Source organism: Chiloscyllium plagiosum, unplaced genomic scaffold, assembly GCF_037043375.1.
Source record: "Chiloscyllium plagiosum isolate Xiang-an unplaced genomic scaffold, Cpla_swu_hap1 HiC_scaffold_37, whole genome shotgun sequence".
Taxonomy (NCBI): Eukaryota; Metazoa; Chordata; class Chondrichthyes; order Orectolobiformes; family Hemiscylliidae; genus Chiloscyllium; species Chiloscyllium plagiosum.
In genome coordinates this window covers 39,512,053-39,532,769 of record NW_028270175.1, presented here as the reverse complement: position 1 = coordinate 39,532,769, position 20,717 = coordinate 39,512,053, and the positions used below count along the sequence as shown (strand labels likewise).

General features: G+C 46.3%; 1 protein-coding gene across 3 annotated transcripts in view; it reads left to right on the top strand.

Moving 5' to 3' along the window:
- LOC122540197 (endothelin-converting enzyme 1-like) overlaps positions 1-20,717 on the top strand; it is a 334,937-nt gene that overhangs the window by 181,840 nt on the left and 132,380 nt on the right. For all 3 annotated transcript variants that reach the window (XM_043675566.2, XM_043675567.2, XM_043675564.2), the window contains one exon: positions 8,922-9,066. In XM_043675566.2, the coding sequence (XP_043531501.2) occupies positions 8,922-9,066 (145 nt within the window). The remainder of the gene's footprint in view (positions 1-8,921; positions 9,067-20,717) is intronic.

Below are 20,717 nucleotides of genomic sequence, written 5' to 3'. Positions count from 1 at the left end.
ATTGCCTGTTGAGTTCCTGGTTCAACATTCTAGCCGTGAGATTGGAGATTAATGCAAGCTTGATCCTGAATCGTCCCTTTGGGCCCAATAAAACAACACACAGCGCATGGAATGCAAGTTCAGATTCAGTCATGCCTTTCACTTCTGCAGGAAGTGCAGACTATAGAAAAACAATGAACATTCTGCAGATTGGGCATTGGTATTTCCTATTGTTTACTCACTGGCTCCAGACACAGCCGAGATCCCAAGTGCCGAGAACATTGGCATTCGGTCATTCTAACCAGTTGAGGATAAGCAGGAGAAGAAGCCAATGTTTGCTACAAGCCCCACTCCTGCAATTCGGCACTTCCCTCAACCCCGTAGTCCACTCCTGTTTTTACTTACATTAAGTACCGAGATTTAATGCTAAGTGGGCCAACATTTAGTGTTTTGCAGGCGGTAAGCGGTATATGCGTTTGCTTTCACCTTTCAACCTCCTGTAGAACTTGCCCAGAACCTTCTGATAGCACACAACTGGGAGGCAGCAGATCCTACCGCTTGCCAAGTTAGTCATTGTTCAGCAATCAAGGTATGTGTTTATAATCAAACTGTGTGCTTTCTGGGATTGATGTGCCAAGGAATATGGAGGAGGGAAGGAACTGGTCACTGGCGTCTGGGAGTCTGATGCCTATCCCCTATTTATTTAATAAAAGAGCAACCTGAAAACCAAGGACTCAATATTGAATGTAACTCTGGCAGCAGTGTTACCAAAATTAAGAAGTGGAGAGAAGCCCATTTTCCCCATTGTCCCTATGCCAGCTCTTGGAGAGCACTGTCCAGTCACTCTCCCCCTGTGCTGTGTGCCGAGAGCTCTGCAAGTTGTCTCTTTCGAATATTTATCCAGTATCTTCTTGAAAGTTATTATGAAATTTGCTTCCAGTACATCCTTACTCAAAATCATCAGGACTTGTATTATGGAAGTTTATTGCTTTCATCTCCCCTCCAGTTCCGTTACTGTTCCCTCAATTCTGTATCCTCTGGTATCTAATCCTCCTACTTGTGGAAAGGGCTGATCCTTAACTGCCCTCATCAACGTGAAGCATCTTTGAAATATACTCTTAACCTGTTGTGCTCTGAGGAGAACCTCCTGTGTTCCCGCAGCCTCTGGATCTAACTGGACTTGTTCATTATCCCCTGATACCATTGTGATCAACTGGATGTGCACCACACAGACACACACACACGCACACACACTCACCTACACACCCTCACACTCTATACATCCACACCCCCACACACGCCCACCACAACACATACCCCCCCACACACACCTCCACCCACCCCCACACACACCTCCACCCACCCCCACACGCACCCCAACACACACACACCCATACACCCACCCCCCCAACACACACACCTTCACCCACCCCCACACATACCCCAACACACACACACACCTATATATCCACCCACCCCCAACACGCACACATGAAAAAATAGCTGTGTTGGGGTCTAGCAAAGTGTTAAAACTTTAAAATAATAGAACCAAACAAAGTTTAAAAATCACATAATACCAGGCTGTAGTCCTTCACCAGGAGCAATGCTCCAGATGCTAGTGTTTCCAATTAAACCTGTTGGACTATAACCTGGTGTTGTGTGATTTTTAACTTTGTACACCCCAGTCCAACACCGGCATCTCCGAATCAGAACCAAATAAAAGCTGTCAACATCACCCCCCCCCCCCCCCCCCCCCCCCCCCCATACCTCCCCCCAACCATCCCCCTGAAGATTTAACAAACCAGGGATAGAGAGTCAGCCTTGCTGGATGTGGGTTAGCAATTTAAACATTGTAAAAATATACTGGCAGCCTATGTATAATCTGCTTTCCAAGATTAACCCTTGTTGCTCTGATTTCCCAGACCTTGGAAAACTGAAGGGAAAAGTCACAAGTGCCTTTAAAGTAGTGCTTGTGGATTGAGAGCTTGTGGGAATGAGAGGATCTGCTTTCTACCCCGCCCCTCCCAAGTTCACTTTCTTCCTTTTAATAACTCCTTCTCCCATGTTCTGCAAATGGATCCCCTCTTACTGGAGCTGCAGCCTCTCTCCCCCTTGGCTGCAACCCATTCTGGAGGATTGCTTGCCTGGCCGGAAGCCGAGACAGTCAATCAAGCTGACATCCAGTCAGGGAGCCTGTCAGAAGTCAACTCTTCATCAACTAGAAGGAAAAACTGGACCCCCACGTTTCCTGAAATTCCTGGAGAAACCCAGCAGGTCTGGCAGCATCTGAGGAGAAAGAAACAGCTTGTTTTGAGTCCACTGACCATAGGTCAAGTGCATTGAGTATAGGGTTCGGGAGGTCATGTTGTGGTTGTACAGTACATTGGTTCGGACACTTTTGAAGTATTGTGTGCAATTCTGGTCTCCCTGCTACAGAAAAGGTTCAGAAAAGATTTACAAGGATGTTTCTGGGATTGGAGGGTTTGAGCTACAGGGTGAGGCTGAATAGGCTGGGACTGTTTTCCCTGGAGCATCGGAGGCTGAGGGGTGACCTTATGGAGGTTTGTAAAATCATGAGCATGGATAGGGTAAATAGACAAGGCCTTTTCCTTGGAGTGGGAGAATCCAGAGCTAGAGGTTTAGGGTGAGAGGGGAGAGCTTTAAAAGCAACCCGAGGGAGGGTGGTATGTGTGTGAAATGAGCTGCCAGAGGAAGTGGTGAAGGCTGCTACAATTATAACATTTAAAAGGCATCTGGATGGGTATATGGATAGGAAGGGTTTAGAGGGATATGGGCCCGGTGCTGGCAAATTTAGGATATCTGGTCGGCATGGACAAGTTGGACCAAAGGGTCTGTTTCCATCTTGTACATCTCTATGACTCTCCCTAGGTGCTGCCAGATCTGCTGAGTTTTTCCAGATGTGTTCCAGAATGTCAGCATCTGCAATCCTTAGTGTCATTACTCCCATGTTTCCTGCCTGAACCTCTTCGATCAAGATTATAACCTAGCTGAGCTCCCAGCACTGTTTCAATCAAGGTTTAGCCCATCTCTCCTCTTTCTGTATTGCCGTTACTCCTCAAATATCGATCAAACCTGTACCTTGTGCTGCAGCCTTATCCAATAGCCATGCCATATCTCAGGTTTTATGCCCTTAGCATGGATTGTACTGGTTAATGAAATAATTCCTGGAAGCGTGTGCAGTTCAGGCTGTGACGTTGTAAGTAATGGTCCCTCGAAGGCAATTTATATTTTGGCTGAGTTTGTTCTAATTGAATTAAACCTGACTTGGACATTGTGTGTGTGTGAGTACCGCTTGCAATAACTCCATGTTATCAAATTGCAATGATCTGATCTTATTGTTTATTTCTAGATCTGGGCCATCAGGTATCAGACAGGAGCTGATCAGCTAGGGATACCTCATTCTTAATACTGTGGCATATTCCAGTTAACTTCCGTTCTGTAAAATTCCAGTCAGCGATTGTTCTATTACTCACTTCTGACCTGCAAATGACTTCAATTCATTACGTTCCTTTATTGTTCTTTGACGACCCGGTACAATATTTGGAATATTTGAAGGGTGCAGTACTGGGCAATGACCCTAAATGGTAATGGCTTGTGATAGAATGATTACTAAGCTTAACTGTTTGCCTGCTCAGGCCTGAAACTCCCAGACAATGTTTTTATTTCCCCTCATTCCTTTCAGCTCTCTCTGTGATGTACACCACCAGGAAAATAAACAAGAGGAAGCCCTTAACTCTATGTTGCAGAAATGCCATCGCCCAGCCTTTTGGGAAATTTGAGCCCCCATACCCTGGATTCTTGTTCAGCATCGATTGGGCAACATTCAGGCACAGTAGTCTTGTATTTTGTGCTCGGCCCACCAGCTAGATTTCTGATCACATTGACGCTTCATGCTTTTCTGTGTTTACTCCGTGCATAGATGTCAACACCAAGTCCCACACAAGCGGATTGCCCATTTCCAGCTGAAGTTTCCTGGCTGTCTCCCTGATGGTGATATGTAGAGTCATACAGCAGTGAAACAGGTCCTTCGGCCCAACTCATCCATGCCAGCCAGTTTTTCTAAACTGAACTAGTCCTGTTTGTCTGCCTTTGGTCTTTAAACCTTTCCTATCCATGTACCTGTCCAAATGTCTTCTAAATGTTATGATGTGGAAGTGTTGGTGTTGGACTAGGGTGGACAAAGTTAAAAATCACATAACACCTGATTATAGTCCAACAGGTTTATTTGTCACAGCCATCTGATGAAGGAGCAGTGCTCTGAAAGCTGGTGCTTCCAAATAAACCTGTTGGACTATAACCAGGTGTTGTGTGATATTTAGCTTTTAAATGTTGTAATTGTACCAGCCTCTACCACTCCCTCTGATAGCTTGTTCCATACGTGCACCACCCTCTGTGTGAAAAAGATGCCCCTCAGGTCCTTTTAAAATCTTTCCCCTCTCACATTAAACCTGTGCCCTCTATTTTTGGATTCCCCTACCCTGGGGAAAAGACCTTTGCAATTCACCCTATCAATGCCCCTCGTGATTTTATAAACCTCTATCAGGTCACCTCTCAGCCTGTGATGTTACAAAAAAGTCCCAGCCTATCCAGCCTCTCCTTATAACTGAAACATGACAAGGACACAATTCCTGAAGGATGTTATTAAACTGGAAAGGGTGTAAGAAAGATTGATAAGGATGTTACCAAGACTGGAAGGCCTGAGTTGTAAGGACAGGCTGGATAGACTGGGACTTTTTTGCTTGGAGTTTAGGAGGCTGTGGGGGTGACCCAGATCTTGGTTTAAGGAGGTGGGTGTAAAATGGAGTCAGGCTCACTGCTCCCAGAAGCAGATTGGAGGGGGCTGCCATGTTGGAAGGCAGGCTGTCCAAATCTCCTGACTCCATTCCCTTGGTTTATTAAACAGTGGATGTTCCAGTCCTACTCCCTATGCCAACCCTTGCCAATTCATGCCCTCCATCCACCCATAGAGCTCCCTCCATGCCAATCCATGATTCGTCATCCCAATGACTCTTATAGCCCCTGTGCTAGCGTGATGCCAACTCATGACCTCCAATCCATTTCCACCTGCCCTTTTAAGCGCTGACACCAATTCACTGAGTATTTACCGTGGGCTATCTCAGGGACCTGGTGGGATGAAATGAAGTTCTAAACATCTGTTATGAAGTTCCCTAATATAACACATTCAAGAAGTGATTTAAATCTCTTCAAGTACTTTAAACCCTCATCAGAACAAACTGATTTATATTCATAGCCCCTTGTTAAAGACAGCTCATCCTTCAATAACCTCTTTGAGCTGACAATCAAAATGTGGACTTTCATCCCCACTCCCCCCCCCCCCCCCTCCTCCCGGTGATACAGATTGCAGATACTGCTGTAATGGTAACAGTTGGGATTACGTAAGCCCACAGCTATTTAAACCAGCAGAACAGTTTGTTTTTCAACTAACAGACACAGGCAAGCAGTTCACCTCAAGTTTTAAAGGGCTGGCCATTTGAGTACAAAGAACATTCCAGCGCAGTACAGGCCCATCGCCCCTCGATGTTGCACTGACCTGTGAAACCAACTTGAAGCCCATGTAACCTACACAGTTGCCATTTTTGTCCGTATGACTATCCATATGAGTAGCTCAATTGTTCAACAGACCCATCCAACCTTCAGGGCATTTACAACTTCTCTAAAGACCGGCAAGCCCAAGATGCAGGATTGATCTCTAGTTTAAGTTTAGCTCTGCCTCCTGTCAGCAACCTCACTACCCCCTCCCCACCCACCCACCCCCCCCCCCCCCCAACCCTTCCTACTCATGGTCACGACTCACATAGGAATACCCACCCCCCTGTCATCGTTTCCAACAATCCAACTGGAATTGCCTTCTCTCCCAAGTGTGACTCTCATCTCCACCCCTAGACCAGAGTCTCCCTGACAGCCTCGTATTCCTCAGGTTTTACAAACGCCTTGATGGGGCAGCTGTGGAAAGGTTGTTTCCCCTTGTGGGAGGGAGTAGGACCAGCGAGCTTCATCTCAGACTGAGGGGTCATCCATTTAAGACTGAGAAAAGGAGGAATTTCTTCTCTTGGAGGGTAGTGAATCTGTGAAATTCTTTACTGCAGAGGACTGTCATGACTGGTCATTAAGCATATTCAAGGCTGAGATAGACGGACTTTTAATCAGGAAGGGAATTGAGGGTTGGGGGAAAGGGCAGGAGAGTAAAGTTGATATGAGGTTAGATATGATTGTATTGAATGGTGGAGCAGACTCGATGGGCTGATGGCATAAGTATGCTTTTTAATCTTATAGGAGGAAAGTAGGCCTCAGATCCCAAGAAGGGAAGTATTTTACTTGAAACGCAAGGCCCCCATTTGGCCCATCATCCAATCAACTTAAATGTCAAACAAATCAGATGTTGGGTTGAAATCTCAGTTGATAGACACACAGTGTAATATTATGAAAATTCTTATCTTCTGCTCTCATCGAACATTCCTATCTTGAAAAAAGCCAGTGTAATGCTGTCAGTGCCACGCATTGTAGTAACACAGGGTTCCTGCTGACTGATATCAGAACTGGGATCAATGCACCATGCTACTTGTATCTGAGAAAGAGCTTATTTTTTTAAAAAAGCCTGCATTCACATATTACTTGCACATCCAGAGGACACTGAAGCTGCTTCAGTGTTAATGATGTACTTTTTGAAGTGCACTGCTACTTTAAAAGAATAACAAACAGTGCATGGCAAACTAGCTAAAACTTCAATGTGTGAAATGGTGTTTTACAAATGATTTGTAAGGGCTAATGTTGGTCAGGTCATTGGTATTGTACATGTTGGAACCGCAGGATGCCTTGGGATAAATGACAATCGCCAATTCCTATTTGTAGCAGTCCACATTATAAATGTCAAATGGGGAAGGATGTCCACAAGTTGACTTTATTGCTGGAACAGCACAGCAGGTCAGGCAGCATCCAGGGAACAGGAGATTCGACGTTTCGGGCACAGGCCCTTCTTCAGGAATGAGCAGAGCGTGTTCAGCAGGAGAAGATAAAAGGTAGGGAGGATGTTGGAGGAGGGGCGTTGGAAATGTGATAGGTGGAAAGAGGTCAAGGTGAGGGTGATAGGTCGGAGTAGGATGGAGGCGGAGAGGTCAAGAAGAAGACTGCAGGTCAGGAAGGCGGTGCCGGGCTGGAGGGATTCGGCTGAGACAAGGTGGGGGGAGGGGGGATGAAGAAACTGGTGAAGTCCAAGTTCATCCCCTGTGGTTGGAGGGTTCCCAGTCGGAAGATAAGACGCTCCTCCTCCGACCGTCGGGTTGTTGTGGTTTGGCGGTGGATGAGTCCAATGACCTGCATATCCTCGGTGGAGTGGGAGGGGGAGTTGAAATGCTGTGCTACAGGGTGGTTGGGTTGGTTCGTCCGGGTGGCCCAGAGGTGCTCTCTGAATCGCTCCGCAAGTAGGCGGCCTGTCTCCCCAATATAGAGGAGGCCACACCGGCTGCAGCGGATGCAGTAGAAGGATGTCCACAAGCTGACTTCGGCAGAAGAGAACCTCATTCATGAGAAACAGTGAAGGTTTATAACATAACACTTGATAGCTAGTTCCCTTGGCAGGAATTTTCCAGTGGCCTGACAGACGTTATTGTAGCATGGATTGGATTTGTGTGTGTGGGCAGTCCCCAAGAGAAGCTCTTATTTCGGCCTCACCTGAAGTATTGTATTCAATTGTTGGCACCCAGCTCAAAAGGATACATGTGCCTTTGATGGGAGTGCAGCATAGAATTAGCAGAATGAGTCTTGGACTGCTGTGGGTTGGATATTTATACTTTCCAAATCCGCGATCTCTACTGACTGGAGGAAGAAGAGCAGCAGGCACATGGGAGGACCATCACCCCTAATATCTCCTCCATGACGCACCAAATATATCACCATTCCTTCAGTGTCGCTGGGTCAAAGTCCTGGAAATCCCTCCCTAAGGGCATTGTGGGTCCATTTATACTGATTGAACACCAGTGGTTCAGGAAGGCAGCTCACCCGGGCAGTTAGGGATGGGTACAACCATGTGATGCTCACGTTCCCACGAATGAGTAACAGGAAAAACTATGACAAGCAATTATGAAGCCTACGGTTGGATTTTCGGGAGTTTCGAAGTTTAACGAACAAATTGTTCAAACTTTTCAGTGTTGAAGGGACTGTTCCTCCTTGGGAGTCTACATCCAGGAGACTTGGCCAAAAGGATATACATGGGTTTTTCAGGATTCAATAAAATTATTCCATGTGCAAGTATGGCCTGGATAGAGTGGAGATGGAGAAATGGTTGCCACTGGCAGAAGGGACTGGAATTGAAGTGCATCTACTTGAGGTGAAACACAAAAGCAGGATTACGAGGAAACCCTGTTTAATGTAGCTTGTGGTTAGGAACTGACTGAATGAAGCAATGAATGATGATTTACTGTCACTTGTACTCTGCAATGAACATCACTGTAAAATACAGTGAGAAGTTTCAATTGTTGCCCCAATCCGGTGCCATTGTGAATAGACTAAGCATAAAAAGATATAGCTGAAAGAGAAGCCATCTTTGTTCTGGCATCTCTACCATGAGCCCTGAGCAGGCTGACCAATGACACCTGCACTGCCATCCTTCTGCCACCTTCACCAGACCCACCAGAGTCGCCGTTTTTCAGGGGCCATCTCATCGTCGTTGGGCCCACCTCACCAACAGGCTGCTGATGCCAGGTCCCTTGCTGGGCCTACACTCGCCCGGCAACCACTGGGTGACCGTGCTTGAGGGCTTTTCACTCTTGGAATGTGGGCACCAGTTACAAGATCAGCATTCGTTGCCCTGCCCTTTGTTGTGACCTTTACTTGAAAAAACTGAAATGTGTTTTGTTGCACTAACGGGATCATTCCACCAATTCCTTCTTTCTTTTTCTCCCCAGATGACTTTCAGGAAGTCAAAAGACCTAAGGGTCTGCTGGACCAAGCGGACCAATCTTGAGAAATGTCTCCTGGTTCTGACTGCCATCCTGCTGGTGCTGCTGGTGTTGTTCTCTATCATTCTCGCACTCGTCTTTAAATACAAACGTAAGTCCTTGAACTTAGAGTGAACTGATCACAGCCAAGACAGGCGATAGGAAGTAGAAGAGGCCATTCTGCCTCTCAGACCTCGCGTTTGACTGAGCTCGATCAGGGTAGGCAGCCTTTTCGTGGTGTGGGTTACATTTCACTGTTTTTCTTCCTCATTGGAGGTGTCTGCTATTGAGCAAACTGGAAGAAGGTGAGAGGAGAGAGATTTCAAAAAGACATAAGACAGGAGGCGGGACATTACGTTGAGGTTGTACAGGACATTGGTGAGGCCTCTTCTGGAATATTTGTGGGCGGCACGGTGGCACAGTGATTAGCACTGCTGCCTCACAGCGCCAGAGACCCGGGTTCAATTCCCGCCTCAGGCGACTGTCTGTGTGGAGTTTGCACGTTCTCCCCGTGTCTGCGTGGGTTTCCTCCGGGTGCTCCGGTTTCCTCCCACAGTCTAAAGATGTGCAGGTCAGGTGAATTGGCCATGCTAAATTGCCCATGGTGTTAGGTAAGGGGTAAATGTAGGGGTATGGGTGGGTTACGCTTCGGCGAGTCGGTGTGGACTTGTTGGGCCGAAGAGCCTGTTTCCACACTGTAATGTAATCTAATCTAATTATGTACAGTTCTGGTTATATGAAGGATATTATTAAGCTGGAGAGGGTTCAGAAGAAATTTGCCAGGATGTTGCCAGGTGTGGAAAGTTTGAATTGTAAAGAAAGGTTGGATAGGCTGGGATTTCTTTCCACTAGGAGATGACCTGATAGAAGTTTACAAAATAATGAGGGGTATAAATAGAGTTGATGCTAGTTGGTTTTTCCCCTAGGATGGGGAATTTCAAAACCTGGAGGCACATTTTGAAGGTGAGATTTAAAAAAGACATGAAGTGCAAATTTGCCACACAGAGGGTGGTTCTCGTGTGGAGTGAATGTCCTGAGGAAGTGGTGGATGTGGTTACCATTACAATGTTTAAGGTCATTTGAATATTCACATGAGTAGGAAAGGTTTGGAGAGATATGGAGCAGACAAGTGGGACTAGTTTAATTTGGGATTATGTTTGGCATGGATTGGTTGAACTGACGGGGTCTGTTCGCGTGCTGTATGACTCTATGGCTGCCACAGCAATAAACGTGAACTTCTTCAAAAGAATTTCAAAAGCAATAAATTGATCATTTTACACAAGTAAATAATAGAAATGACCATTGAAACATGCTCAGCGGCAACGTTTTTTTTTAACAAAGCCAGTTCTTGCTCTTTGGTAAAGAAGGCAGAGAGAGAATCAGCCCCATGATCACATCAGAAGGCTGTGGTAACATCAGAAGGCTGTAGTTCAGTTACACTAATACTTCCTGGTGAGGTACACTCTGAACTGGCCTCAGTCCAATTCACATGAAAGTGGGAGTCAGAGGTGAGATCAGCCCGTTTTCCCTCTCTCCCTCACCCCTTTCTCTCTCCTGTACTCTGAGCCCTTTCCCTCATTCTCTCTGACACTCCTTTGTCTCTCTCTTTCTCCCCTGCCCTAACACCCCTCTCTTTCCCCTCTCCGTTCTTAATCTGCCCCCACCTTTAACTTCAAGGAAGTATTCTATGGGGTTTTGCTGTCCCAGAGTCTCCTCTAACCCTAACCTAGCTCCCCCACTGCGAACGCTTTGTGTTGAAAGCAAAGCAGCCAAGCTCCACCACTGCCACCCCCTCCCCCATCTCCCCCTGAAAGATATTGAGGGTAAAGCGGTTGATGTGGTGTATATGGATTTCAGCAAGGCGTTTGATAAGGTGCCCCATGATAAACTGTTGGACAAAATACAGAGGCATGGGATTGAGGGTGATTTTGCAGTTTTGATCAGAAATTGGCTAGCTTAATGGACTCAGAGGGTGGTGGTTTATGGGAAATGTTCATCCCCGAGTTCAGTTACTAGTGGTGCACTGTAAGGATCTTTTTGGAGCCACTGCTGTTTGTCATTTTTATAAATGACCAAGATGAGAGAGTGGAAGGATGGGTTAGTAAATTTGCGGGTGACACTAAGGATGGTAGAGTTGTGGATAGTGCTGAAGGATGTTACAGGTCACAGAGGGACATAGATAAGCTGCAGACCTGGGCTCGGAGGTGGCAAATGGAGTTTAATGTGGAAAAGTGTGAGGTGATTCATTTTGGAAGGAGTAACAAGAATGCAGAGTACTGGGTTAATGGTAAGATTCTTGGTAGTGTAGATGTGCAGAGAGGTATCTCTGTCCATGTACATAGATCCCCGAAAGTTGCCACCCATGCCGATAGGGTTCTTAAGAAGGCATACAGTGTGTTAGCTTCTATTAGCAGAGGGATTGAGTTTTGGAGCACAATGTCATGCTGCAGCTGTACAAAACTCTGGTGCGGCTGCACTTGGAGTATTGCATACAGTTCTAGTCACTGCATTACGGGAAGGATGTTGAAGCTTTGGAAACGGTGCAGAGGAGATTTACTAGGATGTTGCATGGTATGGAGGGAACGTCTTATGAGAGGAGGTCTTATGTGGAAAGGCTAAGGGATTTGAGGCTGTTTTTGTTCGAGAGAAGAAGATTGAGAAGTGACATAATTGAGACATAAAAGACAACCAGAGGCTTAGGTAAGGTGGGCTCTGAAGAGACATTTTCCTCAGGTGGTGATGGCTAGCATGAGGGGACATAACTTTAAATTGAGGGTGATAGATAGAGGGCAGATGTCAGAGGTAGTTTCTTTACTCAGAGAGTAGTAGGGGCATGGAGTGCACTGCTTGCAACAGTAGTAGACTCACCAACTTTAAGGGCATTTAAATGGTCTTTGGATAAAAATATGGATGAAAATTAAATAGTGTAGGATAGATAGGCTTCAGATTGGTTTCTCAGGTCGATGCAACATCGAGAGTCAAAGGGCCTGTATTGTGCTGGAATATTCTATATTCTATATTTCTTTTTCAAAAGTGAAATCAAAGAAAAATTAGCAGGAATGATCCGATGGCTTAACTGTCAATCCCCGCTCACAGCTACAGCCCAACCAGGTGGCACAGGGGCTCAGTGAATAGCACTGCTGCCTCACAGCACCAGGGACTCTGGTTCGATTCCCACCTCAGGTGACTGTCTGTGCGGAGTTTGCACATTCTCCCTGTGTCTGCGTGGGTTTCCTCCAGGTGCTCCGGTTTCCTCCCACAGTCCAAACATGTGAAGGTTAGGGGGATTGGCCATGTTAAATTGCCCTAGTGTTCAGGGATGCGTAGGATAGGTGCATTAGTCGGGATAAATGTAGGGTAATAGGGTAGGGGAATGAGTCTGGGTAGGTTACTCTTGGGAAGGTTGTGTGGACTTGTTGGGCCAAGGGCCTGTTTTCACACTGTAGGGATTCTATGATCCTTTCTCTCCACCTGATTCTCACTGTTTACTCCCCGTGTTGTGGCTCTCATAACCAGCGACTCTTCCCCAGAGTCTCCCTGAGACACTCCTATTCTCAGGCCTGGCCTCATTGATAGGTCCCAAGCCTCGTACTGCGCTGGGCTCCCCAGGCTTCAGGCCTTGGGCCGTTCTCTTCTGCAGGCCTCGGGCCACCCCTGCTCCTCCAATCAGAGCCTCGTTCTCACCTGCATTTGCTGCTGATAGGCTCTCCATGAGCCTGCTCTTCCAATTGGAAGGACAGCTCCTTGCGGAACTATCCTCTTACCTGTGTATATTGAACTCTGGTTTCAAATAAAACATAGACACAACCTTTCCCCAAACAATAAACTTTCATTTTACAAGGCTGAATGGATAAAGAGAGAAGATTAAATCCAACCTCAAACCTCAGATTTGTATGAAAAGTGCACCTTCCCAATAGATAACACTTGATACATTTATTAGCTTGTGTGTGACAGGAATCTAAAATGGCCACCAGAGCATTTCAGACTGGAGGTGGAGTTTATTTCAGTTAAGTACCCATGGTTAAGGGTTCTAGAACCAAGGGCTAAATGGACTTAAAATATAGATCAACCATAAGTTAGAATCACATGAAGGAAATTGAAGTACAGGGATAGAGCAGGGATAAGGTCCTTGTTGGATTGCTGTCCAGGGGGCTAGCCTGGATTTGATGGGCTGAATGGTCTCCTGCTTGCTGTTCTGACTCTGTGTTGGGGGATAATGGTGTTGCTGATTGGCTTCTCCTGGAGTCCTGGAACTTGGCCAAATGGAAGTGAGAAAGGGTTAAGGAGAAGTGCTGGTAATTTTCGTAGGGATATTTTCAATCAGTTGCTGGTGTTGCTGGTTCAGGAAGCTTAGTGAGAAGTCTATTTTCTTCCTGGATTTGAGTTCATCTCCCACTAGTGTAAAATGGTTAATCAGTCCATTGTGGTAATGAGTCAGTATTGAACCTGCTACTGGTGAAACAGGATCATGTTCTACAGTGTACATTACCTCATGGTGTCTGGGCTCTTGTGCTGCAGTGGTTGTGTCCCAATCGCTGAGCCAGGAGAACTGAGTTCAATCCCAGATGGTGTGTCACTATATCACTGAACAAGTTGATTAGAAAATATGTACCTAATGGATTGAATGAACTCTCACTCGCATTGAGTGGAGCAATACAGTGGCTCAGTGGTTAGCACAGCACCAGGGACCCGGGTTCAATTCCAGCCTCAGGTGACTGCCTGTGTGGAGTTTGCACATTTTCCCTGTGTCTGCGTAGATTTCCTCCGGGTGCTCCAGTTTCCTCCCACAATCTAAAAGATATGCAGGTTAGATGAATTGCCCATGCTAAATTGCCCGTGGTGTTCAGGTATATGTAGGTTAGGTGGATCAGCCACGGGAATACAGGGATAGGGAGTACGTCTGGTTGGGATGCTGCTCAGAGGGTCAGTGTGGACTTGATGGGCTGAATGGCCTGCTTCCAAACTGTCGGGATTCCATGATGATGAGCAGTGTGAGCAAATTATCAAACTCAAACCTATAAATTCAGTGATTATTACTTTCAGCGACTGATAAGGCAATTAAAAAGACTGAAACTTTTGGGTCTCACTATGGAGCTACTGGCAATACTTGGTGATACATTGTTCATGACAGCAGAATAAAACTGTGCAGCAGTCTGTTGTGGTTCACTCTGAGAGGGATTACTCAGGAGGCAAGCAAAGGGCTGCTTCCCCATTCCCATCACAGGGCTCAGTGAGGGAGCAGAGGAACAACATCTCAGATACACAGAGTCACTCGGAAACGTTACTGAAAACAGGCTCGTCATGTTGAAGATTTTCAGGATACATCTCAAGAATTCACATTTCAAAGGGAACAGCAATTTATGCCTGAGAACCAGGTGCTGATTGGTTGGCGAGTTGACTCTAGCTGTACAGTGCGGAGTTACTGTCCCCAAATCCCTTTCAATCTCTCTCCCTTCATCTACCTATCCTCATCCTATCTCAGATGTTGACAAAGCTGTATCCCTGGAAGTGACTTGAGTCTTTGTAAAGTAATAAGAAAAACGATCGCGGAACATGCCTTTTTAAGGAAAGGCTTGCATTTATGTAGCACCTTGCATACATGCCATGTCAGCCACAGCTCAGTGGGTGGCAGTCTCTGGCCTTTGAGTTAGAAACTCATGTGTTTGAGTCCCACTCCAGGATTGAACACCAAAAACCAATGCTGGCTTTCCAGTGCAGCACTGCATCTGTCCCGGTGCTTTCTTTCAGATGGGACGTTAAGCTGAGGCACCATCTGATCTCTCGGGTGGACTTCAAACAGACTGTGCTGTTATTTTGAAGAAGGTACCTGACCCAGACCCCCAACAATCCCAGAAAACAAAACAGATTATTAAGTCGGTATCATAGTGCTGAACGTGGGATCCTGCTGTGCATTGTGATGGGACCTCCAAGGTACTTCATTCGCTTTCGAACATCCAGCGGTCTCTTCCTTTCTAAAGGTGCATATTAACTATGATGATTTCTTCATAGGTTTTTTTTGTTCAGGGTTGATGCCTTGTGAATGTTTCTGAGGGAGGAATGTATGAATACTCACTAAGTAACCAAACAACTCTACAACTACGTGTCACTTCCTGGAACATAGCCTGGGGCGCAGGGACAGCGAGTGTATCAGCTCTCACCTTTCACAAGGCTGGGCCCTCCTAGCTGCTGATGTGGGAGATGTGTGTGGGTGTAACTGTCATGAAAGGAATGTGCAGGGATTAAGTAAAATGGGCCTATTGTCTTTAGAGCAAACGCAGTGCGGAAGGTCTGATAGAAGTGTTCGAAATCCTGAGTTTTGTTTGCGTATATGGAACTATGTCACTGCTCGTTCACTGAGTCAAAATCCTGGAACTCTTTCACCTTAATAATCTGGGACTGCAGCAGTTAAAAAAGACAGCTCACCACCACCTCAAACCAGCTTGAGATGAACAACGTGTGCTAGCTCAGCCATCAATGCTCAGATCCCATCTATACACAAAAAGAAGGTGGTGGAATGGATTCCATTTACAGAAGGGTCAGCAACTGGAAGATACTCATTTAAGAAAATTGACATCAAGAGAATTGTCTTTGAGATCCAGCCACCACCTCCTTACCATGGACATCTATCTGCCACCAGGATGGTCTCAGGACTCTCCACTTTTCCCTGTAACAAAGGCTTGAACCGTCCCCACCCACCACCACCCTCCTCTGCTTGGCCGGGTACAACTCACCCTCAACAACTTCTCTTTTAACTCCTCTCATTTTGTTCAGGTCAAGGGGTGGCTGTGGGTTCTCGCATGGGCCCCAGTTATTGCCTGTTTCTTCGTGGGGTACGTGGAACACTCCTTGTTTCAGTCCTGTTCCCCACTCAAAACTCTTTCCCCGATATATCAATGATATCCCGCACTCATCTGGAATTGGAAAAGTTCATCGATTTTGCTTCTAATTTCCACTCCGCCCTCACTTTCACCTGGTCTATCTCTGACTCCTCCCTTTCCTTCCTCAACATCTGTATTTCCATTTCTGTGGATAGACTGGCCACTAACATCCACTGACTCCCACAGCTACCTGGACTATACATCCTCACACCCTGCTAAGAATCATAGAATCCCTACAGTGTGGAAACAGGCTATTCAGCCTAACAAGTCCACACCAACCCTCTGAAGAGTATCCAATCCAGACCCATTCCCCCACCCTATTACTCTACATTTCTCCTGACTAATGTACCTAACTTACGCAACCCTGAACACTACAGCCAATTCACCTGACCTGCACATCTTTAAACTGTGGGAGGAAACCTGAAAACCCGGAGGAAACCCACGCAGATACAGGAAAAAGTGCAAACTCCACACAGACGTCGCCCAAGGCTGGAATTGAACCTGGGTCCCTGGCGCTGTGAGGCAGCAGTGCTAACCACTGAGCCACCATGCTGCTTCCTGTAAGGATTCCATTCCATTCTCCCAGTTCCACCATCTCCGACGCATCTGCGCTGATGGGGTCAATTTTGACAAGGCCGCCTCTGGAATGTCCCCCTTCTTCTTCAACCAAGGATTCCCCACCACTGTTGTCAACAGGTGCCTCAGCCAGGTCTGACCCATCTCCCGCACTTCTGTCCTCACCCTCTCTCTTCCCTCCCACAACAGCAATAGGGTTCCCTTGTCCTTACCTACCATCCCACCAGCTTCCACATCCTGAAGATCATCAGCTGCCATTTCCACCACCACACACATTCCTCTCCCCTCCCCTGTCCACTTTCCACAGACACTGTTCCCTCCAAGACACCCTAGTCCACTCTTCCTTCACTCCCAACACACTCCTCCAGCACCATGGCACCTTCCCCTGCAACCGCCGAAGGTGTAACACCTGTCCATTTACTTGCTCATTCCTCAGTATCCAAGGGCCCCAAACATAACCGCTCGGTGAAGCAGCACTTTACCTGCACTTCCCACAATCTAGTCTACTGCATTCGCTGCTCACAATGTGGTCTCTTCTACACTGGGGAAAAGAAGCATAGACTAGGTGACCACCTACAAAAAGACCCTGAGCTTCTCGTTGCTGGCCACTTTAACACACCACCCTGTTTCCTGGCCAACATTTCTGTCTCAGGCTTGTTGCAGTGATCCAACGAAACTCAGTGCAAGCTGGAAGAACAACACCTCACTTTCCTCTTGGGAACTCTGCAGCTCTCCAGACTCAATATCCAGTTCAATAATTTTATGGCCTGAGCTCTCCCATATCATAGCGCCTTACCGTGCACACCAGGCCTTGTTATCACAAAGTCTGCCATGACACACTACCTACTGTTAGCCACTAACAGTCTCTGTTATTCACCCTCCAAGCCAGATCATTATCTAGTCCTTTGTCTGTCTGACTGTTCTTCTCTTTCTTTGAACTCCATCTTGACCAATTGTTTACTCCTTACCCCTTCCCCCACTGTATCTTCTGCAGTTAAACCAACATTTTCTGAGTTCCCGTCAGTTCTGAGGAAGGGTCACCAGACCTGAAACATTGACTCTGATTTCTCTTCACAAATGCGACTAGACCTGCTGAGCTTTTCCAGCAACTTCTCTTTGAGCTGATGATCAGGAATGCATTGCCTGAAGATTCAGAAGGGACTTGGAAATATTCTTAAACAGGTGCAGTTTGTAGGTGGGGGAAGAATGGCCCATTGGGAATGACTGGATAGTTTATCGTAGAGTGTGTTCTATCCAATGTAGGAGTTCAAAACAGATAGCAACTTCCAATCCCGTTTCTAGGTCTGGTACAAATTGCCTCAATCTGAAGGTCATTAGATTCTGAAAGATTGCAATCTAATGAAGCACTTCAGTTTGACCAAGCCCATGATGAAAGACACCTTATGACTCCTGCTTTGTGACTGAAGTGATAAGAGCTCCAGAGTGTTGGTGGATGAAGTCAGACTTGCACCAATGTTTAATCCTTTCCATCCCACAAAGGGAGCCCTGGAGTATTGATGCAGAACAAAGAGACTTCCAGTGAATTAGTCACTATGTTCCAAATATAACAGCACATTCAACTCACCACAAAAATGTCAAATACCATATTTAACCCCATGTCCTTTGTGATTATGCTGTTCAACGGGAAGTGTACTGGTGCCTATCCATGGCGGATGGTGCCCAGTGGCATCGTGACACTGCCCAATTTGAGCATGTATTCCAAGCTGGCAACATCTGAATACAGAGTGAGTGCTGCCCTGTTGAGAGATGGACGAGAGCCTAAGATAAACCTGAAGGACCGACTGCTTCTGCAGAGGGGTGTGAAAGATCCCATTGGAAGGAGAAGTCACACAGTGTTTCTCATTGGCCATTGCCATATCAGATTATCTGATCAATTATCTGTATAGGTGGGATCCTTGCTAAGTTTCTTTCACCTATCGAGCAATTGTGCTTCAAAAATTGGCTATAAAATATCTTTCTTTTAGATATTTGGATTTCATGAAAGGTGTATTATAAATGTAGTTCATTTTTGATTCTTGAGGAGGGTCAGGCCTAAGCAATCGAGGAAGCCAAAGTTATTTGTTGAGTGCTGCAGAGTTTAATAAAAGGGGATGAACAGATAATTAGAGCTTTTGACAGAAATAGGGCTGGCGCAGTAACTCAGTGGTTAGCACTGCAGCCTCACAGCACCAGGGACCCGGGTTCAATTTCGGCCTCGGGTGACTGTGTGGAGTTTGCACATTCTCCCTGTGACTGTGTGGGTTTCCTCCCACAGTCACAAAGATGTGCAGGTTAGGTGGATTGGCCATGCTAAATATGAGGTTATGGGATAGGGTGGTGAGGTAGATCCGGGCGGAATGCTGTTTGGAGAGTCGGTATGGACTGAATGGCATCTCCCTGCCCTGTAGGGATTCATATGATTCCATGACATAGGAGATGGGACATCCAGTTGAACCGAGTGCCTGGCCAGAACAATCCTGCTGGATATGAGCTATGTGATGTCAGGGAGCAAAGGGCATCAGACTTTCTTGCCCTTTGTTTCATTTGCACCAAGTTAAGCCTCCATCCACTTCAAAAGCTGAAAACCGACTGTTGGTGCAAATAAAGAGCAGTCCCCTGGAGGAGGGGCTAATAAGCCAACATTGAGACAATGAATGGGAAATTCTTTTTTTTTTGTTTGTTAAATTCATTGGGTGTGGGCATCACTGGCTAGGCCAGCGTTTATTGCCTAGAGGACAGTTTAAGAGTCAATCACACTGCTGTGGGTCTGGAACCCTCTGAAATGATCCAAAAAGCCACTCCATTAAAGAGCGATTAGACATGGGCAACAAATCCTGGTCTTGGTAGCAAAGCTCTCATCCATGAAAGAATAACTTTATAAAATAATGCATCCATGAACCAAAGTCATGCATCTGTTGACGATAGATGTCTGACTTCCATTGGTCATGCATATCTCTTCTCTCCTCCTGTGGGGTACAATTATATGATGGCACCATCGTGGTAGGCCTCCATTCCTTTCTTTTTCCTCTCTCTCCCTTTCATCTTTTTTCTTTTTCTTCACCTTGCTGATGTCACGGGTAGGCCTGAGCAGTGTCGGCAGTGACCGGAGCAGGGACCCCTGGCCCGATGGGTGGACTCCTGGATTTGGCCATGAGGTGTCGGTAGCAGCGATGGCAGATTGGGGAATCCTAGCTGCGGTAGGCCCGGAGCAGGAACCTTGTATAAGTTCTGGAGCTGTGTTTGGTTATAGGAAGGTCACGAGCGAGCCATAATTCTGTCCCCTGCCCAATGTAACTATAGGAAGAAACATTGGATGGCAACCAGGTTGTGGACTGTGTCTAATTTACAAACCACCCTCATCCCCTGTAACCCCAGTCCTGACCTTAGCCATTTGCTACAGGGACACGGAAGATCATGTGCTTCAGTGTTGCTGAGAAAGGTCACACAGCAACAAGGAAAATACAGGCAGGAGTATGTCATTCAGCCCTTTGAACTTGCTCTGCCATCCAATATGATGGTGGCTGAACATCCAACTCAGTCCCCCTTTCCTGCTTTCTCCCCCATATCTAGCTGTTTCTTCAAAACATTCAGTGTTTTGGCCTCAACCACTTTATATGGTAGAAAATCCCACAGGCTCCCCACTCTCTGGATGAAGACAATTCACCTCATCTCAGTCCTAACCGGTCTATCCTTATATCCTTAGACTGTGATCCCTGGTTCTGGACTCCACACTCATTGGGAACATCCTGCATTTACCCTTGTAGTCCTCTTAGAATTATATAGGTTTCTATGAGACCCCTTCTTATTCTTCTAAATTCCAGTGAACATAATCCTAACCAATCCAGTCTCTCCTCGTCCATTAATCCTGCTATACCCAGGAATCTGTTGGGTAAACCTTCAATGCACGTCTTCTATAGCCAGGATATCCTTTCTCAGGTAAGGAGACCAAAACTGTGCACAATGCCTCAAGGGTGGTCTCACCAATGCCCTGTACAGTTGCAGCAAGACATCCCTCCTGCTGTACTTGAATCCTCTTGGTCTGAGAGCTAACATATCACTTGCGTTTAACACATTTTGTCAAAGCTTTCCATCTTACACTCATCAAGACAATTCCCAAGAATACCAATGCAAAAGAAAATGACGTTTATACGGTATCAGAGGAGAGTGCTGAGATGGTTGGCAGCGTATTAGTCAAGGCATTGCCATAAAGAATGCACCAGTTAGGTGATGATTGACAATAAACTGTCAAGGTTTCCTTGTTTTTTAAACCTGGCACTTTTACTGGAATTGATCAAGGCATTTCTCCCTG